The sequence below is a fragment of the Plecotus auritus genome (assembly GCF_963455305.1).
Source record: "Plecotus auritus genome assembly, chromosome: 2".
NCBI classification, from domain to species: Eukaryota; Metazoa; Chordata; class Mammalia; order Chiroptera; family Vespertilionidae; genus Plecotus; species Plecotus auritus.
The window spans coordinates 229,228,279-229,254,336 of NC_137771.1; the positions used below are offsets into that span (position 1 = coordinate 229,228,279).

General features: G+C 62.3%; 1 protein-coding gene across 1 annotated transcript in view; it reads left to right on the plus strand.

The window, feature by feature from the left end:
- TIAM1 (TIAM Rac1 associated GEF 1) overlaps positions 1–20,853 on the plus strand; it is a 219,849-nt gene extending 198,996 nt beyond the window's left edge. The window contains 11 exon segments of the mRNA XM_080654731.1: positions 375–443; positions 693–818; positions 2,063–2,171; positions 4,374–4,553; positions 5,391–5,509; positions 8,270–8,378; positions 10,075–10,133; positions 10,539–10,641; positions 14,479–14,566; positions 15,449–15,621; positions 18,597–20,853. Coding sequence (XP_080510857.1) covers positions 375–443; positions 693–818; positions 2,063–2,171; positions 4,374–4,553; positions 5,391–5,509; positions 8,270–8,378; positions 10,075–10,133; positions 10,539–10,641; positions 14,479–14,566; positions 15,449–15,621; positions 18,597–19,084 — 1,623 coding nt within the window. The 3' untranslated portion in view covers positions 19,085–20,853.
- Positions 20,854–26,058: the final 5,205 nt, after the last annotated feature.

Here is a 26,058-nt window from a genome sequence, read left to right on the forward strand (position 1 = left end):
CTGCCTCCTGCACACCCCCCACTGGGGATGTGCTCGCAACCAAGGTACATGCCCCCGACCGGAATCGAACCCGGGACCCCTCAGTCCGCAGGCCGACGCTCCATCCACCGAGCCAAACCGGTTTTGGCTGTTCATAAAGTTTTATTGGCACACAGCCCGTTCACGTGTCACCTGCCCCTTTCCTGTTAGCAGCTGGGACCCGGACCGAGCCACGTGGCTGCAAAGCCGGACGCAAAAGCACGCTCGCTCCTTTACTAAGCACCTCGGTGGCCTAACGACGGGACCGCGGGCACCTGCAACAGAACTGGGTTTCCCCCTTGGGATTCTTTGTGGACGTTCAGGCTCTGTTAACGGGATATCCTTTCAACCCTCAGGACTTAAACTGCCTCATGGAGAGATACCTGACGCCCCTTCAGAAGGAAACTTTTCTTACCCAAGACGAGGTACAGCGACGGCAGCTCGCCTGGGCGGGGAGGGCGGCCAGTGTGGGCGACACAGCATTTCACATCCCTTTCATTGTAGCCAAAAGGCCAGATCACTGCACTGGCGAGGAAGGGCCCCCCGCCCCTGGGGGGGGGGGGGACCATTATCTTCACCCTGAGGGTTGACAGGAAGGTGTTGAGGTCCGAAGCGAGTCCTTCCGAACACGAGCGAGAAAGAGGATGTCGTTAAACTCCTTTCCCGTTTTCCAGCTTGACGTGCTCTTTGGAAATTTAACCGAAATGGTCGAGTTTCAAGTAGAATTCCTCAAAACTCTGGAAGATGGAGTGAGACTAGTCCCGGATTTGGAAAAGCTTGAGAGAGTCGATCAGTTCAAGGTCAGTCCGTCCTCAGAGGGTAAAGCTGTCTGTCTGGGCCACAGGCAGGGGCGGGGCGGGCGGGGCCGGGAAGGTGGAGGCCGAAAATAAGTAGAGAGGAGAGCACGCTCGGCCTTACCTGCCCGTTATGTGGCTTCCTAAGCAACCGTGGTTGTTGTTGTAAGTAGCCGTCTGTCCCAATTCCCGCCACCTTCATCCGCCGCACGACGCACCGGGAACCAGTTCCTCACTCACATCCACACCTCGTTTTTTTGTTTTTAAATATTTTATTAATTTTTTACAGAGAGGAAGGGAGAGGGATAGAGAGCTAGAAACATCGGTGAGAGAGAAACATCGATCAGCTGCCTCCTGCACACTCCCACTGGGGATGTGCCCGCAACCAAGGTACATGCCCTTGACCGGAGTCGAACCCGGGACCCTTGAGTCCGCAGGCCGACACTCTATCCACTGAGCCAAACTGGCTAGGGCCACACCTTGTTTTTTTGCCCGAGTGAGTGGCCTCTCTCTCGAATAAGACCGGCTCACGTGAAACTACAGCACACGCGTGTCCAGCTCGCGGCTGGCGGGCCGTATGCGAGGCCACGAGAGTGACATGTGAGGCTGCCTGCGAGGCCGCGAGTGTGACATGCTTGCATGGAAGGCCTTTCTGAGGCCTGCTTGCTCCCCTAGAAGCCCGGCCTTGACAGTCCCGCTGGGAGCCGGCGAGGAGGCTCAGGTCTGCCTTTTCCGAACGCACCGTGTTTCTCCTTCACATCCCGCGCCCCACACAGGCCCTTCAGTCACCGGCTGCCCAGCCGCGTGGCTCGGGGGTTGAGCATCGACCCAGGAACCAGGAGGTCGCGGTTCGATTCCCGGTCAGGGCACGGGCCCAGGTTGCGGGCTCGATCCCCAGCGTGGGGCGTGCAGGAGGCAGCCCGTCGATGACTCTCTCTCATCACTGATGTCTCTCTCTCTCTCCCTCCCTCTCCCTTCCTCTCTGACATCAATAAAAACACATTTTACAAACACCAGGACACCGGCCTCGAAAACTGGCGTCCGCGTTGTAATCTCCGAAAAGGCCAAACCCCAAACCCGGTCCCACGTTTTGAGCCCACGTGCTTTGGGGGGCAGTTTCAGGCCATCAGCCAGCTGAGTGCGGAAGGCTGGGACGGGGTGACCGATGCGGATGCGGGGGTCAGGCGGCGGGGTGCCCGGGCCGCCAGGCGGCGGGGCAGGAACCAACCAGGCTTCCCCGTTAAATCCAGAAGGTGCTGTTCTCCCTCGGGGGCTCCTTCCTGTACTACGCCGACCGCTTCAAGCTGTACAGCGCCTTCTGCGCCAGCCACACCAAGGTGCCCAAGGTCCTGGTGAAAGGTAGGCTGAGGATGGGCGCGCCGGGCCCGCGGGTGGGGGCGTTGGGACCAGAGCGCAGGGTCACGGGGGGGGGGGGGGGCAGCGGACGTTCCGGCAGCGCGAAGGAGGCTCTGAGAGAGGGCCACACGCGTGGCGGGTCAGCCGGGGTCTGTCCTGGTGACGAGCGTGGTCTGAGCCGTCCGGTCCGGGGTGGACGGGCGCTGCGGTTACGCGGAGACCGGGCTGAGACGTTGCCACCTTGCTCCCGTTCGCCGCGTCTCCGCACCCGCCTTTCTGCGGCTCCCCCGCCCTCAGCTGCCTCTGCTCCGGGCCGTGCCCGTGGGGGGCCCGTCCTCACGGCCCCTCGGCCCAGTTCCTGCCGAAGCGCTTGGCTGCAGCGCTGTGCACAGAGCGGGCGGCTCTCACAGCGGGGGGGCCCCTCCGGCCCGGCGGGCATCTGAGGGCCCACAAGGCGGTTTGCTGCCGCCTGCACCTGGGGGGGCTGGTGACCGAGAAGGGGGTCAGGGGAGCGCTTCCTTGGTCAACACGGTAACCGACAGGAGTTGGATTTCAGGGGATCTTGGGGCACCAGCCGCTGTCCTCACCCCTCCCCCTCCTTCCCCCACCACCCCCCCACACCTCAACCCGCACCTCCCCCCACATCTCCCCCCACACCTCCCCCTCCCTCCCCCACCCCTCCCCACCACACCTCCCCCCGCACCCTCCCCCCGCACCTCCCCCGCACCCTCTCCCCCGCACCCTCCCCCCACACCTCCCCCCGCACCCTCCCCCACCCCTCACCCCCACCCCTCCCCCACCACACTTCCCCCGCACCTCCCTCACCATACCTCCCCCACCACACCTCCCCCCACACTTCCCCCCACACCTCGCCCCGCCCCTTCCCCTACACCCCTCCCCCCACGCCTCACGTGGCTGCACATGAACAGCTGCTGGCGTGCAAACGGTTTACACGTGTTGTGCTTTGACTTCCTCTAACACCTGTCACGGGACATGTTGGCAGCAGGCGGGTCTCTGGATCCGACAGAGCCGGCCCATGGAGGGGGCACCCTCCGAGGTAGCGGGTCTGCAGAGTCAGGTGCAGCGGGAATTCAGAGGACGCTGGGGCCCCGTCCGGCTGTCCGTCCCCACACGTGCTGTCAGGCATACAGTCCTGTGTGTGTATCTCTTCTTCTTCTTCTTTTTTTTTTTAATAAAAAGTATTTTTATTGATCTCAGAGAGGAAGGGAGAGGGAGAGGGAGAGGGAGAGAGAAACATCAATCATGAGAGAGAGTCATGGACCGGCTGCCCCCTGCACGCCCCCCACCGGAGATGGAGCCCACAACCCGGGCCTGTGCCCCGACCGGAATCGAACCCTGACCTCCCGGTTCCCAGGCTGACGGAGCCTCGGCCCGGCTGTGTCTGTTTTCACACGTGGCCTGAGCGCTGGGCGTGGGCTGTCACGGGGACGGTTTCAGAGCTCCGTGCTCACAGTAAGGTACAGCCCAGCACCGCCCTCACAGCGTTTTGTGTGAGTTTTAAACATTCCGCTAGATCAGTGGTCGGCAAACCGCGGCTCGCAAGCTGTGGTTTGCCGCTCTGTTGACTAATGAGTTTGCCCACCCCTGCACGAGGTCCATCCCCTGTAGATTTTTAACGCAGTTAATATGCTCGCACCTGAAAGGTATCATCGTTATCTTTCAAACCATCTCTGAAACCATTAGGCTCGGCCTACATTTTCCTAATGGCCACGTGTGTGGGGGTGTGTGGGGGGGCGGGGGGGTGGGGTGGGGGAAGAGCCTGAGGACCAGGCCTACATTTTCCTAATGGCCACGTGTGTGTGTGTGGGGGGGGGGAGAGCGTGAGGACCAAAGCACCGCCGCTGGGGACGGGGTGACGTGGGCGCTCACAAGGCGAGGACCCGCCCTCCTTGCGGGGTGGCTCCGTGCCCGTGGCCATATTTCTGGGCCTGAGGACCGGAGGGTGGGGAGCAGGGAGGGTGGGGAGCAGCCCGGAACCCCAGTGCGCAGGGTTCACGGCCTCCGATTCCCCCGACGCGCGCACCCCCCAGTATTTAACCCCAGAGAAGCCGAGGTGCCGGCCGGGCTCTGTCTCCACTCCTGCCTCCTTCCACGCCCCCCGCCCTGTCCCTGAAAGGCACCGGGGAGCGAGGCAGGGGCGCCGGGCGGTCCCCGGGCGGCCCCCACGAGCTGTGTGCCTCGCAGCCAGGACGGACGCGGCCTTCAAGGCCTTCCTGGACGCCCAGAACCCCCGGCAGCAGCACTCGGCCACGCTCGAGTCGTACCTCATCAAGCCCATCCAGAGGGTCCTCAAGTACCCGCTGCTGCTGCGGGAGCTCTTCGCGCTGACGCACGTGGACAGCGAGGAGCACTACCACCTGGACGGTGAGCTGCCCACGGCCACGGCCCCGCCCATGGCCCTGCCCACGGACACGGCCCCACCCACAGCTGGCGACCCCACCACGGCCCCGCCCACAGCTGGCGACCCCACCACGGTCCCGCCCACAGCTGGCGACCCCACCACGGCCCTGCCCATGGACACGGCACCGCCCACAGCCCCGCCCAAGCCAGTGCTCCGCCCACAGCCAGTGCCCTGCCCCTGCCCACGGCCAGCGCCCCGCCCACAGCCCCGCCCACGGCCAGCGCCCCACCCACTGCCAGTGCCCCACGCACAGCTGGTGACCCCACCCGTAGCCCCGCCCCCGCCCACAGCCCCGCCCACAGCTGGCGTCCCTACCACAGCCCCACCCATGGCTAGTGCCCCGCCCACAGCCTGCCCACAGCTGGCGACCCCTGCCCACAGCCACGCCCACAACCAGAAACCCCACCCATGACCCACCCATAGCCCACGATCCCACCTATTACCCCCCCCCATGGCCCAGTGAGCCCCACCCACAATCCCGCCCACTAAACCCTAGCACACACCTCCCCCAAGGCCCAGTGAGCCCCACCCACAATCCCGCCCACAAAGCCCTACGCACACACCTCCCCCAAGGCCCAGTGAGCCCCACCCGCAATCCCGCCCACAAAACCCTACGCACACACCTCCCCCAAGGCCCAGTGAGCCCCACCCGCAATCCCGCCCACAAAACCCTACGCACACACCTCCCCCAACATCTGCAAGGAAATCCTCCCTCCACCCTGTCCCCGTCCCACCCGTGTCCGGCCCGCTCCCAGCCCCCACCTCCGTGCGGCCTCTTCATCGCCGCCCTGTCCCCCCAGTGGCCATCAAGACCATGAACAAGGTGGCCAGTCACATCAACGAGATGCAGAAGATCCACGAGGAGTTCGGGGCCGTGTTTGACCAGCTGATCGCGGAGCAGACGGGCGAGAAGAAGGAGGTAAGGACCCGCTCGGGGCCACCCGTCCCCGCCCAGGGCCGTTGGCGTGAAATAGCCGTGGCGGGATTGGGGTTTCGGGTGGACTCTGCCCCCCGTCCCCGCCTGCAGTGTGGTTTCTCCCGCAGCCGATGGTGTCTCAGGAAGGGCGCGTGTGGGTTCCGCGCGGACTCGGGCCTGCGGTGTGGGTGGGGGGGACTGCGCCCTGGCAGCCTGGCTCGTTCTAGAAGCACCGGGGCAGCTGCCTGCTCGGGGTTAGAGCTGACTGCTCGGGGCAGGTGCTCGGCGAGGAGCTGTGGAGCGATGAGCTGACACCATGTCCAAGGGATTGCACACCTGCGGGGAGCAAGGGGCAGGGACAGACACACCTGGAGGGGCTGGGGGACCCTGGGCTGTGCCTGCCTCGCTGAGAGCGGCTGATGGAGGCAGGGGATGTGGCAGTCCCACTGTGCGCCGTGCCTCTCCCCCCAGTCACCCCCAGCCAGTCTCCTGGGCTTTACCTCCTGCCTCATGGGGGTGATTGGGGGCTGAGAGCAGGGGGCAGGGCCCTGGTTAGTCCACGCAGAGCCTCCTCCTCCTCCTCCTCCTCCTCCTCCTCCTCGAGGGGTAGGGTTATCCTCCAGCATCATGTCCTCCTGAGGCAAGGTGGGGACGTCTGACGGGTCAGTATCAGAAAGAGGTAAAGTCAGGACATTTCATGTGCGTGTAGAAGCGAACACACATGAAGGAATTTACTCGTGTGCTGTGAGGGAGAGGCAGGTGTATGAGAGTCATGGATGTGGGGGGAGAGGCAGGTGGGTGATGGTCATGGGTGTGAGGGAGAGGCAGGTGTGTGAGAGTCATGGATGTGAGGGAGAGGCAGGTGGGTGACGGTCATGGATGTGGGGGGAGAGGCAGGTGGGTGACGGTCATGGATGTGGGGGAGAGGCAGGTGGGTGAGAGTCATGGATGTGGGGGGAGAGGCAGGTGGGTGACGGTCATGGATGTGGGGAGAGGCAGGTGGGTGACGGTCATGGATGTGGGGAGAGGCAGGTGGGTGACGGTGCATTGAAAGTCACACACGTGGTGTAGGTGTGGAGTGAAGGCCTGTGGCGGAGGTTTGTGGATGGGACACGCAGGTTTTTTCCGTGGGAGGAGGTCAGTGAGGCCACCACCAGCCTGGACAGGACTCTCCTCCCGCCCCTGCCCCTGACACGCCGTGGAGGGAAGGCCCCGCGGGGGGACGTCTGGGGCCCCAGCGTGTGCCGGCTTCGATACCTACTCTCCACGGGGACGCACACGGCTTTCCACGTGGTGTTAGCCGGAGAGCGTGGGAACTGCCTCGGTGTACTCGGCAGATGACCTCGTCCACCGGGCGCAGGAGCGGCGAGCTCGCTGCTCTGGGTTCGTCCCCGCGTCGTGTGAAACTTCAGCTCGAGAAAGACGTCCGCTCGTTGAAGGAAAAGGCAAGACACACAGAAAGGCGAGAAGAACAGCATGTCCGCCACGCTCGGCGTTTATTTAGGTGGAAACCCGTCAGCGTGCACCCTTGACCAGTGACGTTTGAAAGGGGTTTTGCACGGTGATGGTTTATGTTGAACGAACGTTCATGTTCTTCTGTCTAAACGACCCCCGAGAATCGTCTAAGTTACTGTGATATTTCCGTGTGGATGAGCCGTGATTCCCCGAATTCCTGCCGCTGGGGGTTTGCACCCACCTGCCTCTCCCCCCACCATGTCACAAACGCTTCTGCCGACATGTTCGATCCGACGACTTTTCCCTGCTCTGCGTTGCTGATGATTTCATTTTGACAGCAGTAGATTTTATTGGGTTTAGGGAAAAAAAGATTTTTTTATTATATTTTGTTACGTTTTTCATCATATGCCAGATGAATTTCTGGATTTTAACGACCCTGAGAGCAAAGGGCCATTCATACGGAAGACTGGAAGGTGACATGGATGGTGGGTTGCAGAGAATTTGGGAAAAGATGAGTATGATTCGGGGTCGGAGGTCACAGGAGGAAGCGGGGCTCTGGTGGAGTTCTGACGATCGGGTGAGAAATCTTCCCGGCGAGGACCCAGGAGACACGGTGCCGTTCGCAGGAGCCCCGCGTGCCGAGGTTTTGTGAAAAGCAACGTGTGGGAGACGGAAGGGTCCCTGTGATCCGAGGGGGGTCTCCATCGGTGTCGGGAGCGCAGAGACCCGCCCACGAGGCTGCCCAAGATGCCAAAGACCAGCGTGACGACGCTCAGCCCCGACGAAGAGGACAGACACTCCTCGGGGCCAGCGGGTGGGGGCAGGCAGGGGCTCCGGCAGGAAACGGCCTGCGAGCTCCGAGCCGTCTCCCGGTCCCCCGAGGGGCAGGGGGAGGGTAACCGGCGGCCGATCTCGCCGGCCGGATGGAGAGGAGACGGGCTCGCGGCTCTGCATGTAGCTCCTCGCTTTCGTGTAAAGCCTCAGGGAGGACGGGCCGGACGCTGTGCGCCGAGGGCACTTCGAATCCTCGGCGCGGCTCGTGGGTCCACAACCACTGAGCCACACCAGCCAGGCTGGTGTCCGAGCTGCAGGCCACTTTTGGCAGGTCTGCTGCTAGAGAATCCTAGAGCCCGATGGGCGCCTTCCTTCCGCTCTGTTATCGAGGCTCCGGAGACACGTGGGGAGAGGGGGAGAGCGCGCACGCGTGTTTGGAGACGGTGTTTCCATGAAGTGGACGTGGTCCCCGCCCCCGGGGCACAGCCGGCGCGTCTGTGGCTCCGCCCGCGAGCTGACGTGTCTGGTCCGCAGGTGGCCGACCTGAGCATGGGGGACCTGCTGCTGCACACCACCGTGACCTGGCCCAACCCGCCCGCCTCGCTCGGCAAGTGGAAGAAGGAGCCGGAGCTGGCCGCCTTCGGTGAGTGGGGGGCGGGAGGGGAAAAGGGCTGGTGGGGGGGGGTCTGGCTTAAGTTTCAAAATATGACCATCTCTACGCAAGGTGCCGTTTATGAAAATAAAGTCAGGCCTGACCGGTTTGGCTCAGTGGCTAGAGCGTCGGCCTGCGGACTGAAGGGTCCCGGGTTCGATTCCGGTCAAGGGCATGTACCTTGGTTGCGGGCATATCCCCAGTGGGAGGTGTGCAGGAGGCAGCTGATCGATGTTTCTGTCTCATCGATGTTTCTAGCTCGATTCCTGATCACAAGCACTCTGAGTATACCAGCCTAATGTGCACAAGTGTGAGTTGCCTTAGCAACTGCATTATTATTATTATTATTATTATTATTATTATTATTACCCGAGGCCCAGGGCATGAAATTGGTGCATGGGGGGGGGGGTCCTCAGCCCAGCCTGCACCTTCTCCAATCTGGGACCCCTTGAGGGATGTCCGACCGCCTGTTTAGGCCCAATCCCAGTCAGACATCCCTCTCACAATCCAGGCTGCTGGCTCCCATCCGCTCGCCTGCCTCTGCCTGATTGCCCTTAACCGCTTCTGCCTGCCAGCCTGATCACCCCCTAAACACTCCCCTGCCAGCCTGATCGATGCCTAACTGCTCCCCTGCAGGCCTGATCACCGCTAACTGCCCTCCCCTGCAGGCCTGGTCACCCCCAAATGCCTTCCCTGCAGGCCTGGTCACCCCCAAATGCCTTCCCTGCAGGTCTGGTCCCCCCCAACTGCCCTCCCCTGCTGGCCTGGTCCCCCCTAACTGCCCTCCCCTGAAGGCCTGGCCCCCCCCAACTGTCCTCCCCTGCAGGCCTGGTCCCCCCCAACTGCCCTTCCCTGCAGGCCCAGTCACCCCCAACTTCCCTCCTCTCCCAGCCTGGTCACCCCTAACTGCCCTCCCCTGCAGGCCTGATCGCCCACAACTGCCCTCCTTTGCAGGCCTGATCGCCCACAACTGCCCTCCCTTGCAGGCCTGGTCCCCCCCAACTGCCCTTCCCTGCAGGCCCGGTCACCCCCAACTTCCCTCCTCTCCCGGCCTGGTCACCCCTAACCGCCCTCCACTGCAGTCCTGTTCCCCCCCAACTGCCCTCGCCTGCTGACCTGGTCACCCCAACTGCCCTCCCTTGCTGGCCTGGTCCCCTGCAACTGCCCTCCCTGCAGGCCAGGTCCCCCCCAACTGCCCTCCTCTGCTGGCCTGGTCACCCCTAACTGCCCACAACTGCCCTCCCCTGCTGGCCATCTTGTGGTGGCCATCTTGAGTCCACATGGGGGCAGCCATCTTGTGTGTTGGAGTGACAGTCAATTTGCATATTACTCTTTTATTAGATAGGCTTATTAAAGGCGTTTGCATCCTCCAGCTGCCCACCTAGTCCGTTGCTGTCAAATACGGCGCCAGCTTCTTTGGAAACGATGCCTCGTTAAAATACCCCGTTTCCCAGAGCTTCCGCCGGGCAGGCTGGGTCCTCCCATCTGTGGGTCCCGGTTGGTCGACTCTGGGAGGCTTCGACTCGGCAGGCGTTTGAGTTTCTCAGACGTGAGGAGGAGCGGAAGGGGTCGGGGGGCCTTGGGATCTCGCCGCCCTCCTAACCGTCGTGTTCGCCACCGCGAGTAGGAAGCTGACGGGCAACCCCACGCCGCCCGCCGTAACCGCCTTCTTGCGTCTTCTTTCCAGTCTTCAAGACGGCCGTGGTCCTTGTGTACAAAGACGGCTCCAAGCAGAAGAGGAGACTCGTAAGGAGCGCGTGCCCCCGAGGCGGTCGGCTCCCCGTCCTCCGCTTCTCGGGCGGGATTCTGCCCTTTGCCTGGCGGGCGCCTCCCGGGATCTGCTTGTGTCCCCTCTTCCTTTTTATTTAACGCTGCTAAGGGCTCAGGGCGTTGCCCGCCGGCCGTGGTCCGAGTCCCCCACACTGTCCCCCTCCTGTCTCCCTGCCCCTCTGTTCTTGCTGGGGGTCCCCTTCCTCCTCTGTCCTGGTCTCTTGCACCTGGACGTGGTGGGCAGACTTACTAGAGCCTCAGCGTGCACATCAGTGGCCCCTCGCTCTCTGCGGTGGGGTCGCTGTGGGGTCGGTGTCTGGAGAAGGGGGTCCGGTCCAGGCTGGAGAGCCGGTTCTCAGCGCCCGCCCCTCGCTCCTGCAGGTCGGATCCCACAGGCTCTCCATCTACGAGGAGTGGGACCCCTTCCGGTTCCGGCACATGATCCCCACGGAGGCGCTGCAGCTCCGTGCCGTCGCCAGTGCAGGTTGGTGCCCAGACGCGCCGGCTCCCAGGTGCCCGCGCCCGCCCCGTCTCACCACCGTCCGTCTTCTCTCTTCTGTGCGTGCATCACCGACTCTCCCTCCCCGTCTCACCACCGTCCGTCTTCTCTCTTCTGTGCGTGCATCACCGACTCTCCCTCCCCGTCTCACCACCGTCCGTCTTCTCTCTCCTGTGCGTGCATCACCGACTCTCCCTCCCCGTCCCACCACCGTCCGTCTTCTCTCTTCTGTGCGTGCAGCACCGACTCCCTCCCGTCTCTCCACAGCCTCTCATGTACCGCCCTCACCAGCGGCGCGTGAGGGACTGAGGGACCCGAGTGAGTGGGTGCAGGGCCTCCAGGGTGGGTCCACGGGGTCCCGCCGCCTTTGCTTGGGTTAGTGTCACGGACTCCCACCTGAGGAGCTCTGACCCAGGAGCAGTCCGTCCACGGAAATACCTCACGTGCCTTTTTTTAAAAAAAAAATATATTTTATTGACATTTTACAGAGAGGAAGGGAGAGGGACAGAGAGTTAGAAACATTGATGAGAGAGAAACATCGACCAGCTGCCTCCTGCACGCCTCCCACTGGGGATGTGCCCGCAACCAAGGTACATGCCCTTGACCGGAATTGAACCCGGGACCCTTCAGTCCGCAGGCCGACGCTCTACCCACTGAGCTAAACCGGTTTCGGCCCTCACGTGCCTTTTAACCGAGACCCCGAAGACCCCAAAGCACAGAAAGGCCACGGGGTTCGGAGGGGGGGAGAGAGAGAGAGAAACAAAAAATGGAAAATAAAGGCCATGGAATATATTTCCCCCGACACACACACGCACACACACACACCACACCCCACCCCCCCCACACACACGCACACGCACACACACCACACCACACACACAGCACACACCCCACACACCACACACCCACGCACACCACACAGCACACACCCCACACATTCCACACACACCACACGCACACAAAACACACTCACACACACACCACACACACACATCACACACACACACGCACCAGACACGCGCACATGTGCACACCACACACAGGCACACACACCACACATGTGCACACACCACACACACGTGTGCGCACACACCATTCACGCACACATATGCACGCACACACACGAACGCGTGCGCACACACTCTCCCTTGGTGTTGGTGTGACGGCTTTGACGCACACACACACGCACACACACGCTCCCTTGGTGTTGGTGTGATGGCTTTGACGCACACGCACACGCACACACACGCTCCCTTGGTGTTGGTGTGACGGCTTTGACACACACGCACACGCACACGCACACACTCCCTTGGTGTTGGTGTGACGGCTTTGACGCACACGCACACGCACACACACGCTCCCTTGGTGTTGGTGTGATGGCTTTGGAGCACATGCACACGCACACGCTCCCTTGGTGTTGGAGTGACGGCTTTGACGCACACGCACACACATGCTCCCTTGGTGTTGGTGTGAAGGCTTTGGAGCACACGCACATGCACACGCGCACACACACGCTCCCTTGGTGTTGGTGTGACGGCTTTGACGCACACACACACACATGCTCCCTTGGTGTTGGTGTGAAGGCTTTGGAGCACACGCACATGCACACGCTTCCTTGGTGTTGGAGTGACGGCTTTGACGCACACGCACACACATGCTCCCTTGGTGTTGGTGTGACGGCTTTGGAGCACACGCACACGCACACACACGCTCCCTTGGTGTTGGTGTGACGGCTTTGGAGCACACACGCATGCACACGCACACGCTCCCTTGGTGTTGGTGTGAAGGCTTTGGAGCACACGCACATGCACACACACACACACACACACACACACACTCTCCCTTGGTGTTGGTGTGACGGCTTTGAGCCGGTCCTTTCTGCGGTCCAGGCAGCGGTGAGGGCTGTGTCGGGACCAGCGAATGCGCTCACTTAGCAACGCCTCCCGCCTGCGGTGATGGCAGCGGCGCCGCCAGCTCGGCTCTGCCTCGGGCCCCCCGGGCATCACCTGAGGCCATGGCTCTCCTGGGCCCATCCTCGGGGGGGGGGGCACCTTGGGGGTCGGGCGGAAGCTCTCAGGTTACCCCAACAGTAAAGAGAGGCTGGGGAGTGGCCTCGGCAGGTGCGCGGGGACCAGGGTTCCTGTCAGGCGTCTGACGTGAGCGCAGAGTTCTCAGCGTCCGATGGGTGGCCCTCGCCCTCTCCCTGTTTGTACCTGTTGTCACGTCCGTGAGCCGTGAAATGGCTCCGATCCTCATACTCCAGCCCCTCGTCCGATGGTTGGTGAACCTCAGTGACTCCCCCAAGCTGCGCTGGAGGCAGGTCCCTTCCCGGCAGCTGTGCGCGGGCTGTGGGAACACGCACGCTCACCCCGTGTCGGGCACCGGTGTTCGGGATGAGTTTGCCTTAGAAGGTTCTCTGGAGCCTTCCAGCCCACAGGTGTCACCCTCGGGCCTTGGTACCATTAGATTGTAGAGCTGACTTATGCCTGAATTTGCAGGAGCCTGTAGGCAGTAGGTCTGCAGGCCGCCGCAACGGGGCACCCGATCCTGGCGCTGTCTTACGCGTCAGCCGAGGTTGTGAATTACCTGATTGTGTCCTTGTGCCGGGATGAATGGAAGGCCTGTGGTCACGGCCGACGGCAGGCTTCTCGGCCAGGGATTTGCTGTCACTGAGAACCAAATACATCCAGGCTGCCTTCGGAAGACAAAGCCGTTTTTGTGATCGGACATTCCATTCTCACCCTCTTCTTCTCTTTCCATCAAGTTTGAAACCATCAAGATAAAAGCTTTTTTTTTTTTTTAATTTTTAATGATTTAATTGATTTCAGAGAGGGAGGAGGCAGAGGGAGAGAGAAACATCAGCTGCCTGCTCCTGCACGTCCCCGACTGGGATCGAACCCAGGACTTTGGTGCAGGGGTTTTCTCTCAGCCACGGAGCCACACCAGGCAAAGCTGTTTTTATTTGATGGCGCTAGGAAGGCCAGCCACGTGCCCCTCGCCGTGAAATACCTGCCAGTGGGTTTGAGAATGAGAACGTGGGAAGTCTGGATCTTGGTCTAGTTTGGGGGAACCCAGGAAACCTGCGAACGCGTCCGGGTTGGGGCTAAAGACGCTGCCCCGAAAGGGCTTGTGACTGGGTCCTGAGCCACGGAGAAGGCCCTGGTGCAGTCTCGGCGTTGGTCATGAACGGTTCCCCCACTAACACTTTATCGGTGACGTCAAGTGATACAGCATTGCAGGCTTATACAATAATAAACAAAAGAATGTGGTGTTACACGGCTTAGAAATGACCTTAAAATATAACTGCTCCCCACCTTCTCGGCACACTGTTGGCCTCAAGTGGAGCGGGCACCGTGAGGGCCCGAGAAAAAGGAGCCTCGTGCATCCCCAGGACCCGCTGCCTGTCCAGGGCACGCGGCCTGCCCCCGAGCGGGACCCCCCCCCCCAGAGAGCCCCCCCGCCCCCTCAGAGAGCGAGCCTGGTGAGATCTTAATGGAATCCAGGCTTAGTCTTGTCCTGCTGACGCCAGACAACCAGTCCCTTCATTGAAATGGTTCAGCCAGACATGCTGCAGCCAGAAGCCGGCTCTCAGCCGGTGAGATGGACCCGCTGCCCTTCCCGCCGTGTAGGGGGGTCGCGGCTGCACGTGTTCCCGGTGCCTCCTGCTCAGCCCTCCCTGGGCCGGCTCAGGCTCTGGGCACGGACGGGGTGAGCCCTTTGTCCCGGCTGCTCCGCGCCGTCGCTCTCCGAGCTGGAAGGTGTTGATGAAGGTGCCCACCAGCCCCTGGGAACACGCTCTCACCCGCCCGTTTAATCCTCCAGATGCGGACGCCAACACCGCCTGCGAGATCGTCCACGTCAAGTCGGAGTCAGAAGGGAGGCCGGAGCGGGTGTTTCACCTGTGCTGCAGGTGAGCCCTGTGCTCCGAGGGCGGGTGTGTGGGCGTGGCATCACTGTGCAGGGGGCGTGGCTATGCAGATCAGGGGGTGGGGCATGGGTGTGGCTATGCAGGTCAGAGGGCGGAGTGGGTGTGGCTGTGCAGACCAGAGGGCGGAGTAGGTGTGGCTGTGCTGCTCAGGGGGTGGGGCATCGGTGTGGCTGTGCTGCTCAGGGGGTGGGGCGTGGGTGTGGCTGTGCTGCTCAGGGGGTGGGGCGTGGGTGTGGCTGTGCTGCTCAGGGGGTGGGGTGTGGGTGTGGCTGTGCTGCTCAGGAGGTGGGATGTGGGTGTGGCTGTGCTGCTCAGGGGGCGGGACTACGCAGGTCAGAGGGCGGAGTGGGTGTGGCTGTGCTGCTCAGATGGGGGCGGGATGTGGGTGTGGCTATGCGGGTCAGAGGGCGGAGTGGGTGTGGCTGTGCTGCTCAGGGGCGGGGCATGGGTGTGGCTATGCAGGTCAGAGGGCAGAGTGGGTGTGGCTGTGCTGCTCAGGGGGCGGGGCATGGGTGTGGCTATGCAGGTCAGAGGGCGGAGTGGGTGTGGCTGTGCTGCTCAGGGGCGGGACATGGGTGTGGCTGTGCTGCTCAGATGGGGGCGGGATGTGGGTGTGGCTATGCAGGTCAGAGGGCGGAGTGGGTGTGGCTATGCAGGTCAGAGGGCGGAGTGGGTGTGGCTGTGCTGCTCAGATGGGGGCGGTGAGCCCCATCCCCAGCCATGCAAACAGCTGGGCTGGGCCTGGAGACCGGGGGAGGCCTCCTTTAACCCCGGTCCTCATGGTTTTGTTTGGCGGCTCCTGTTAACGCTCGCAGTCGCCGTGTGCGGGGGACTGTCTCCCTGACACGCGTGGCCTTCCCACAGCTCCCCCAAGAGCCGCAAGGACTTCCTGAAGGCCGTGCACTCGATCCTCCGTGACAAGCACCGGCGGCAGCTCCTCAAGGCCGAGAGCCTGCCCTCGTCGCAGCAGTACGTCCCCTTCGGAGGCAAACGGCTGTGCGCGCTGAAGGGGGCCCGGCCGGCCATGAGCAGGGCAGGTACTGTGGGCATGCCCGCCGCCGGGGCCCCGTCACCCCCGCGCCACTGCAGAGCCGAGGGAGCCGCCGTCCTCGTGGGCGAGACGTAGCCGTGGCCGTGGGGCTGGCACCGCGGTTTCCCGTGTGAGGCCTCGCCTCGCCCCGCCCAGGCTCCCTGGGGACAGTGCTGTGCTCGCTCCTCTTGCCCCCTCGGGCTCCCCCCCCCCCCGCCCGGCCGCCCAGCCCTCGTCCCCCGCCGGCCCGGAGCTGCGTGCCCTCTCCCGCTCCCTGCTTTGCATGGCCGCCAGCTTGGTCGCGCGGGAGTGTCCGGCTCCGCACGGCTCGGCCGCCCTCCTGGGAACGTGGCGGCTTGGTGACCCGCGTGCAGCGAGGCGGCCCCACGTGCGGAGCCGGGTGCCCTGCCCGCCTCGCGCCCCTGCCTGTGCCAGCAGCTGTGTCCTTGGCTCGGGTGCCGATGCGATGCGGGGCGCCCTCAGCTGCTGCTGCTGCTGCTGGAGAGGGGGATGTAGGGTTAAAGGGCCCCGAGCACAGGCTCCTGAATTCAGGGCTGGAGTGTGCGCCACGGGGCGATAGGGCCCCTGCGAGGGGCAGGCGGAGTGGCTCTAGGTAGGAGGGTGTTTCCCTCACATCGGGGTGTTCACACTGGATCGCCCCTTTCCTAAGAGGCGCCCAGTAAGCGAGGCTTCCCCTGTGCGTGTCCGGAAGGTGTCACCGCTGTCCCGCTCCCCTGCCGTCCCGTGTGGTGACGTGGCCCCAGGCTGTGAGCGGTGAGGGCGCTCGTGACGGAGCCCGCGGGCTGCACGCAGACCTCACCTCCTGTCCACCCTTCACTTAGCTGATGGCAGGCGGTCGCCTCGACTCTGTCTCTACCCGTTGTGGGGCGTGCCAGGCGCCCTGCCGGGCCCCGTGGCCCTCAGCGTCGTGCGCACCCCCATGTCCAGTTTCCCACGGTCCCTGCGGAAAGCCTCGCTGGCCCTCGGTGGAGAGCTTTTCCTCCTGCCAGGGCGCGTTCGGTTAGGATGAGATAAGCGCCCGACCGCCTCAGCTGTCCGACCCCGAGCCTCAGTTCCCTTGGCAGGTAAACACTTTGAGTCTAGGACACGCGTGCGCCTGTGAGATCCCCGTGGAAGGAAAACAGAACCAGCCCACGCCCTACCCCGTGCTCCTCGGCTCCCAGAGAGGCCGGTGTCAGAGCCGCGGCGTGGGCCGACGGGAGGGCTCGCCTGTGGCTGAAGAGCGCCCTACCTGAGTGTGAAGCTCCTGGCTGTCGTCAGGGTGCTCACGTTAAGGATGTAGAAAAGGCGCGTGAGTGGCCAGCACAGCACGCTGGTCAGAATTAACCATGACCACAGGAAATACCAGCCTGAGCGCCTCCCCAGCCCCCCCCCCTCCCCAGCCCCCCCAGGGCCTCCCCAGCCCCCCCTGGGCCTCCCCAGCCCTCCTCCTTCCCCAGCCTCCTGGGCCTCCCCAGCCCCCCTGGGCCTCCCCAGCCCCCCTGGGCCTCCCCAGCCTGGCCCTCCCCAGCCTGGGCCTCCCCAGCCCCCCTGGGCAGCTGGGTGGTCACGTGTCCTAGTTAAGGAGAGAGACTCACGCTCAGTTAGGCAAGTCCGGACAGCCCAGGTGGCTCCTCCCCCCTCGGTCCGGAGTGGGACAGCGAGCCGTCCGCTGCCTCAGCGCTCACAGCGCTAAGGGTAGGCTGAAGCCCCGTGTGTGGGCCAGTCCCCCGGTTAGACATTTCCGTTCTTCCCAGTACGTCCTCGTGAAACTTCCAGACACAGGACAGCTGGGAGAACTGTGCACATTCAGGCTCCCCATCCGTAGTTTGCATTTCTCTCTATTTCCATGATCGCACGACTTTCCGTCCATCCCCCATCGACTCGTCGTGTTTTTGACACATTTCTGACATTCAGACATTGGCACCCCAGGTCCCTACACACTCGGCACGTGATCACGGACAGCGTCTCGTCGCCCAGTCTTGAGGGGGGGCCTTTCCAGTGGCGGGTGGAGAGACCGGGGCACGCGGTGCTGTGGGCACCACGGAGCGGAACTGCTGCTGCTCCCGGTGGAGAGGCAGCTTTTTTCTTTTTTTTCCATTTTCCTGGAACTGGTTTCCATTCCCCTCCTCGGACCACGTGGGCAGGATGCGGGAAGCACAGCCATCACCTGGGCGTTGCTGGTGCAGCAGCCACGTCTCGCCAGGAGGGGGCGGCAGCGTCCTCATGTCCGCGTCTCTGTGTGTGTGTGTGTGTGTGAGAGTGACAGGTGGGGTTGTGTGTTGGCTTGACTGGTTGGGTGGCGTCTTCTGTTTGCTTGTTGGAATGGTCCCTAGAGGAGGGTGGGTGCAGGCTGAGCTCAGAGACGTGTCTTAAGGGTGTCACTGTGTAGCGCTCTGCCCAGCCCCTGCCCGGGGGCCTCTATTTCCTGCCGCATCGGGCCCTGGTGTTTTAATGGCGTTGCAAACGGGAAATGGCTGACGTGGGACATGGTCCGGAGGGACCGAGGCTCGTCTCCTTAGCCGCGCAGCGCACACGGCTCCTCAGAGGCAGGGCGCTCCCCGCACTCGCTCTGGGTCCCCTCCCCGCTGGTTCTGCGCGAGGGAGGCAACCCAACTGCGGGTCCCCGGAGCGGTACCGAGCTCCCCAGAAAGCCAGATAACGGGGACCAGCCCCGCAACCCTCGAGCCCGGTGCCTCGGGACCGTGGTCAGGGCTGAGCGCTGACCAGTCCGAGATCCGTGGTCTGTGAGCGCAGCGGGCACCTGCGTCCCCTGCCTGCCGGGTGCACAGGGAGAGGGGTGGCCCGCTCCCCATACCTGGACCCCGTGTCCCGCTGTGTCCCCGCCCTCCCAGCCCCGGCCTCCGTGTGAGGCACAGGCCCCTGGATGCACGGGGCCGCCTGGACCGCAGGCCCCGGTCCCGCCGCCCGGGCCTCCCCGCGTAAAGCGCCGTCTGTCTGTGTCTTTGTGTGTCCGCGCAGTGTCCGCGCCCAGCAAGTCTCTGGGCAGGAGGAGGCGGCGCCTGGCCCGAAACAGGTTCACCATCGACTCGGACGCCGTGTCCGCCAGCAGCCCCGAGCGGGAGCCGCCCGGCGCGGGGGACACGGACCGGTGGGTGGAGGAGCAGTTCGACCTGGCGCGGTACGAGGAGCAGGAGGACCTCAAGGAGACGGACATCCTCAGCGACGACGACGCGTTCTGCGAGGCCGAGGCCGTGGCCGTGGCCGTGCGCGGCGCCGAGGACGCGGACGCGGAGGCGGACCTGGCGGGGCGGCTGCAGGCGGCCTCCCTGGGCCCGCGGGACCGAGGCCGCGGGGGCCTGGACAGCCACGCGTCGCGCATGGCGCAGCTCAGGAAGCAGGCGGCGCTGGCGGGCCCCGGCGGAGGCCCCGAGCCCGCGGGCCCGGAGGTCGTCTGGGTCCGGCGGGAGGACCTGGCCGCATCCGGGACCCTGAACACGGAGATCTGACCCGGCTCCGGAGCGCGTGTAGATACCTGTCCCCGCCCCGCCCACCCGCCCGCGTCCTCCCGGACCCCCAGGACGGGGATGTCCCCCAGGACGGGGCTGCCCCCCAGGGCGGGGATGCCCCCCAGGACGGGGATGCCCCCCAGGGCGGCTCTGGCACACAGCGCTGGCGGCTGACTGTGCGCAGAGCCGTGCGACCCCGGGTCACCCCGGGGTCACCCCGGGTCGCCCTGACACCCGACGGCATTGCTCACCTCCAATGAGCGCGGGTCCTCCTTGCGACCACGCTGAGGGCTCCCACTGAGGGCGCATCGGGCGGGAGAATATGAGACCGGGGCGGCGGGCCGGTGGGTGAGGGGTGGCGGGACCGGGAGCACCCATCTGCAGCCGAGCGGCCACAGCGCCGCCTCCTGGGCAAACGGAGCAGGACGCCCCAGCGCGCAGCCGCACCCCCTGCTGTGACGGGGGGACCCAGGGTGTGTCCTGATGAGCCATTTTCTCTTCCGGGGGGGTCTGTGGCTGGTCTCGGCCGAGCCAGCGTCGGGAAGGTCTAGTTTTGCATAGAATTCATTACAAAGACGCCAAACTCTGTGAAAGAGCCACACGTATCACTTGAAGAAATAAAGATGCTATTTTTTTGTATTTTGCCTGCGAGGCAGGGCACACACAGGAGCGTAACGCTGAGTGAAAGGGGGGGGCGGTTTGCCTTTTATCGGGAGAGCGAGGGGGGCGGGGTGCTCCCGCCCAGGAGGGCTTGTGTGCGTGTTTGCTCGGGCCCCTGCTTGAGAGGGGCGCCTGGTTGAGTTACACAGGACACCCCAAGGGGCAGCCTGTGTGTCTGCTTGCAGGGGGGGGGGGAGGAGGAGGGGCGACACCTCGCGGGGTTGCCATGGTGATCATGGGTTGTCCATCAAATGTACATCCTCATCCCTAAGATTGCCCGCCCTTCCCTGACCCCCCGTAGCCAAACCTTGTCACCAACCATGTCTGGGGAACGCGTCCTTCCTGCCAGCCAAACAGGGTAAACTCGCTCAAAACCAGCCCTCTAGGCCCATTTCCAAGTAGGGAGAACAGAACCAAGTGAAAGCACTTTGGATTTTTTTTTTTTTTTTTTTAAAGAAAAGGTTTATAGCTTTTTCCCACCCCCCACCCCCATTTCACAATGTCCACTTCCTAAGAAGGGTTTAAATAATATAAAAACTTTCTTTTTTGGGGGGGGAAATATCTATTTGGTGTTTGACACATCAGTAGGTACTTTAAAGGCCTGCCTTTTATAGTAGCTGTAGGGTTATATTTTATACAGATCCGTGTGACTTTCTATTTGCCGACGCAGGGAGCTCGAACCCGCGCGCTCGCTCGGTGCCCGCTTGCTTCTGCCCTCCTGCCCGCCGCCGCCTCGGCTTTCCGCGTGGTCTTCGGACCCTTCTGACCCTCTTGACTTCCTGCTCTGTCTCCTGATGTTCTGAGGACGCTTGAGAGCGGTTGCTGTGCCCCTCGCGTCTCCAGTGGGTGGTGGGACGGAAGCGGGAGCCCAGGCCGCTGGCAGCCGCTTCGGGGCCCCCCGGGCAGCGGGTCCGCGGAAGGAAAGCAGGGGAGGGGTGCGCGCAGGGGCGCCGCGTCGCGTGTACATAGGTCATGACGTGTCCATGTCCAAAGTTCTTATATATTTCTTTTATAAGCGGAGAAAGAAGGTCTATTTTTATGTTTTTAGGTCTATGAATGGAACGTTGTAAATGCCCGTCGGTCAAACAATAAAATGATTGGAAAGCGTCTGGGAGAATTGTGCCTTTTTGGGTCCTTAGGAGCCATCAGCGGGCAGAGCACAGGGGAAGGTTTGGGTGCCTTTCTCTTGCCCCTAAAGAATACGGTCCTCCAGGGAGAGCTGAGCTGGGAGGAGCTTTTTATAAAAAACCAGAGGTCCGGTGCATGAAAATTTGTGCACTGTTGAGGGCGGGTGGGGGGGGGTCCCTCAGCCCAGCCTGCCCCCTCTCACAGTCCGGGAGCCCGCAGGGGATGTCCTACTGACGGCTTAGGCCTCCCTAACCTGCGGTCTGGCCTCCCTCTGCAGGAGGCGACCAGGCTGATCAGGGGGTGCCGCCCTCATCACCCCGCTGCTGCTGCCACTGCCGGCCGCCGCAGCCGCCAAGGTGTTTGCATCAACACGGAGTCCAGTCCCTTCACCACGAAAAAATGATAAACTTTAGGCATTTTCGAGATGTCTCTTTCATAGGATATGACATTTCTTTCTTTTTTTAATCCTCACCTGAGGACATTTTCCCATTGATTTTTAGAGAGCGTGGAAGAAAGAGGGAAAGACAGAGAGAAACATCAGTGTGAGAGGGACACTTCGATCGGTTGCCTCCTGCATGAGCCCTGACCTGGCCAGGGAGGAGCCTGTAACCTAGGTACATGCCCTTGACCAGAATCGAACCCGGACCCTGCGGTCGGCAGGCCGAGGCTCTATCCACTGAGCCAAACCGGCTAGGGCAGGATATGACGTTTCTTAGCCATATCCTTCGTATTTCCTCGAGGAGTGAGGTGGGAAAAGCCTCGGTCACCTTCTTGGATTCTCATTACCCAGGTTACCGAGAACACCGCGAGTGGCGGCACACAGGGAGCTTAGCCAATGAGCGGTCAGAAAGGTGTTTCCTGTGCAGCTCACGCACAGAGGCGGGATGGCTGGCGCACCGCGGCTGGCACGCCCCCTTCTCTCTGGGCCTGCACCCTCCGTGGCTTGTCTCACCGCGCACGCAGTCCCCTCCTGAGCGGTCATGACGTTACGGCGTTCCAGACAATTTGCATATTACCTCTCTCTCTCTCTCTCTCTCTATATATATATAAATTAAAAAATATATATATATAAATATATATATAAATAAAAATATAATATATTTTAAATAAAAATATATATAAAAGTATATATAAATATAAATATATATTAATATATAAATAAAAAAAATATATATAAATAAAAATATATAAAAATACACATATATATTTTAAATTCACTTTTTTATTGAGGCAAAAATGACATGTTGGTGTCAGGTAAGCAGCACGACGATGGGGTGTTTGTGTGATTGGGAGGCGATCCCCACCGCAGTGAGCATCCCTCGCTGGACGCAGGTCTAGAACCTGTCTTCCTGTGATGGGGACAGTGAGGGTCCAGTCTCCTGGCTGCGCTCACATACTCAACACAGTGTCAGCATGGCCACGGCCCGCGCTCGGCAGGTCACAGCTGAGGCTGTGCCTGAGCCCCACAGGCAGCCACCACTCTGTTCTTGGTCCGTGAGCTCGGGTTTCTTCTTGTTTTTTAAAACACACTTTTCTTGATTCTAGAGCAGCCGTGGGCAAACTACAGCCGGCGGGCCCGATCCGGCTGTTCTATCCGGCCCACGGAGCCGAAAGAGCGGAGGGTTCTCTTGCTCTCCCCTCCGCTCCTTTACTTTGAATTTATATTAGTTCACACAAACACTCCATCCATGCTTTTGTTCCGGCCCTCCGGTCCAGTTTAAGAACCCATTGTGGCCCTCGAGTCAAAAAGTTTGCCCACCCCTGGTCTAGAGGGAAGGGGGAGAGAGATGGAAACATCAGTGATGAGAGAGAATCATGGATCGGCTGCCTCTTGCACGCCCCCTGATGGGGTTCGAGCCCACAACCCGGGCCCTGACCATGACCCCCTGGTTCCTAGGTCCACGCTCAGCTGCTCAGCCACACGCACCGGGCTTGTTCTTTGGATTCCATGTATGAAATCAGGTGGCATTTATCTTTGTCTGTAAGTAGAGCTGGAAGCTTTAACGAAAACAAAAAAAAGGTATTAGTTGCTCAGCATCTTGGTCCACTGATTGGGAGAAGAGCGAACAGCACAGGTAAGCGTCTGTCCGGGGCTAAACACCGGTCTCAGTCTCCCGCCCCTCCCGCCGGGGCGGCCAGGGGTGCAGAGCCGGGGCTGGCCTGTGGGGGGAGCTCTGGAGCCCAGGCTTCACCTCCACACTTGGTCCCTGGGGTCTTGCCTCCTGGATCTTGCACAGAATCACACACAGAAAAGGCGTATGCAGCCCTGGGTTACCCTTCCCAGGCTGGCCGCTTCCTCTTCCTCTTCCTCTTCCGCTTCCTCTTCCTCAGTCCCTTACAGGCCTTACAGGTCCCAGTTTACTCGCCCACACCTGCCCCCCGGGGAACAGGTTCCCCAGACCAGCAGACGCCTCCGGAAGCAGGTGAGCGCTGGCCGCTGTTGGGCCATTTGCTCCTTTGTGGTTCATGGGCTCACGGCCGCCTCTGCCTCAGATCCCGGGGCTTGAAAGACATTCAGACCCCCACGCCCCCATCACACGCACGCATATGTGCATGCACACACACACACCCATGTACACACACCCATGCACGCACACACCCATGCACATACACCCATGCCCACGCGCACACACACCCATGCACACGCGCACACACACCCATGCATACACACGCAGATGAGCGCGCACACTCAGGCACATGCATGTCCACACCCACGCACACGCATACTCATGCACACACTGAGCCTTCGGTTTCACAAGACCCCGCGATTCAGGTGCAGGTTCAGGTGTGAGGAGCATTGCTTGCTGGGCGGGGGCCTGGCGAAGAACCACACCCCTCTTTGTTCTGAGGGTGCCCAGGCTCCACTGGGTCCCCGGGGAGGGGTGGCCAGCCAGCCTCCACCTGGCGGGATTGTTTCCACGGTCCGTGCTGGGGGTCAGGGAGGTTTGGGCAGTTGGGGCGCTTTCCTGTCCGTCACTGAGCCTGCCGCCGGAGGGATCTCACCCACAGCGGGGACCGTGCAGGGACCACTGTCCAGGCCACTGCTCTATAAACGTGACGCCCCCCGCCCCCCCGCCCCCCCCCCACCGCTTCTCCAGGCGGCGTCCGTGTTGGAAGAGGGAACGGAGGATCCAGAGCACAAGCAGGAGGGGGGTCACGTGTGGGCCGTGGGTACGTTCCTGTCCTCGGCGCCTGAGGCGGTGACAGGAACCCTCCAGACGGTCCCTGGGGCCCATTGTCCTGCCACCCCCCCCCCGCCCCACGCCACCATGTAGTAAACATCACTCAGCCCCAGGCGTTTATTCTGCTCTGGTCCAAACCTCACGAAGCTCCCTCCCTCTAGCCCCTGGTCCCCAACCTTGTTTTGGCCACGCCCCACCTCAGCATCTCTGACATCTGATGCCCCCCCGCCCCGCCCCGCCCCGCCCGTGACACAGAACCCTTGTTGTACAAAAAGTGACCCCTGTTCACGGGGAGGAAGCCCCAAAGGCCATGAACTTGGTCTACACGAGCTCCCAAAGAACACGGCAGCCATGAAAGAGAAAAACTAAAGGACGGAAGGACCGTGGGGTCCCGAGGAAGACGTCACTAAGGAACTGTTAAAAAACAATAATAATATGAAGTGATACGAAAAAATAGCAAATAAAGTTTCAAAACATAGAGAACTGAAATGCATAAAGAGGCCACAATTCTATTTACATGCTGTCTGTGAGGCCCCTAGACCCACAAGAAATGCAAAAACGTCACTGTTCATAACGCATTCTGGAATCGCCCCTTAAAGTCAGATTGTCCCCCTGTGGGGCACGTGCCCCCGTCAGAACCGCTGCTCTAGCCCAGTGGTCGGCAAACTGCGGCTCGCAAGCCACATGCGGCTCTTTGGCCCCTGGAGTGTGGCTCTTCCACAAAATACCACGGCCTGGGCGAGTCTATGTTGAAGAAGTGGCGTTAGAAGAAGTTTAAGTTTAAAAAATTCGGCTCTCCAAAGAAATTTCAATCATTGTACTGTTGGTATTCGGCTCTGGACTGATGAGTTTGCCGACCCCTGCTCTAGACCATCCGTCCCCTGTCTGGGCAGGGCAGTGTCTCCCACACCGTGTGCACCTCCACGTGGGGCCGACAAGGCCTGCGTCACCTCTGAGGCCACCTCTCAAGGTCAAAGAGGTCATCCGACAGCCACACAGGAAGCCCGCCTCCCCGTGTCTGAGACGCAGAAGGGGAGCGAGGGGCCAGGCCCCGGGCAGCTGTGGTTCTGTCTGTCCGTCTGCGGGGCGGCTGGGTGCGCAGGTGACCTGCTCAGCATGGGGACAGGCCTGGCTCCCGGGACAGGAGCCCCCGACAGTCCTCAGGGCGCGTCGGCTGGAGTTGCAGGTGGGCCCAAGGTCAGCACCTGTGGGCACAGCACCCTGGGCACCTCACCCTGGGGCACCTCACCCTGGGCACCTCACCCTGGGCACCTCCCCCTGGGCACCTCACCCTGGGCACAGCACCCTGGGCACCTCACCCTGGGCACAGCACCCTGGGCACCCCACACTGGGCACCTCCCCCTGGGCACCTCACCCTGGGCACCCCACCCTGGGCACCTCCCCCTGGGCACCTCACCCTGGGCACAGCACCCTGGGCACCTCCCCCTGGGCACCTCACCCTGGGCACAGCACCCTGGGCACCTCACCCTGGGCACAGCACCCTGGGCACAGCACCCTGGGCACCTCACCCTGGGCACCTCACCCTGGGCACAGCACCCTGGGCACAGCACCCTGGGCACCTCACCCTGGGGCACCTCACCCTGGGCACAGCACCCTGGGCACCTCACCCTGGGCACCTCACCCTGGGCACAGCACCCTGGGCACAGCACCCTGGGGCACCTCACCCTGGGCACCTCACCCTGGGCACCTCACCCTGGGGCACCTCACCCTGGGCACAGCACCCTGGGCACCTCCCCCTGGGCACAGCACCCTGGGGCACAGCACCCTGGGGCACCTCACCCTGGGCACCTCACCCTGGGCACAGCACCCTGGGCACAGCACCCTGGGCACCTCACCCTGGGCACCTCACCCTGGGCACCTCACCCTGGGCACAGCACCCTGGGCACAGCACCCTGGGCACGTCACCCTGGGCACAGCACCCTGGGCACCTCACCCTGGGCACCTCACCCTGGGCACAGCACCCTGGGCACAGAACCCTGGGCA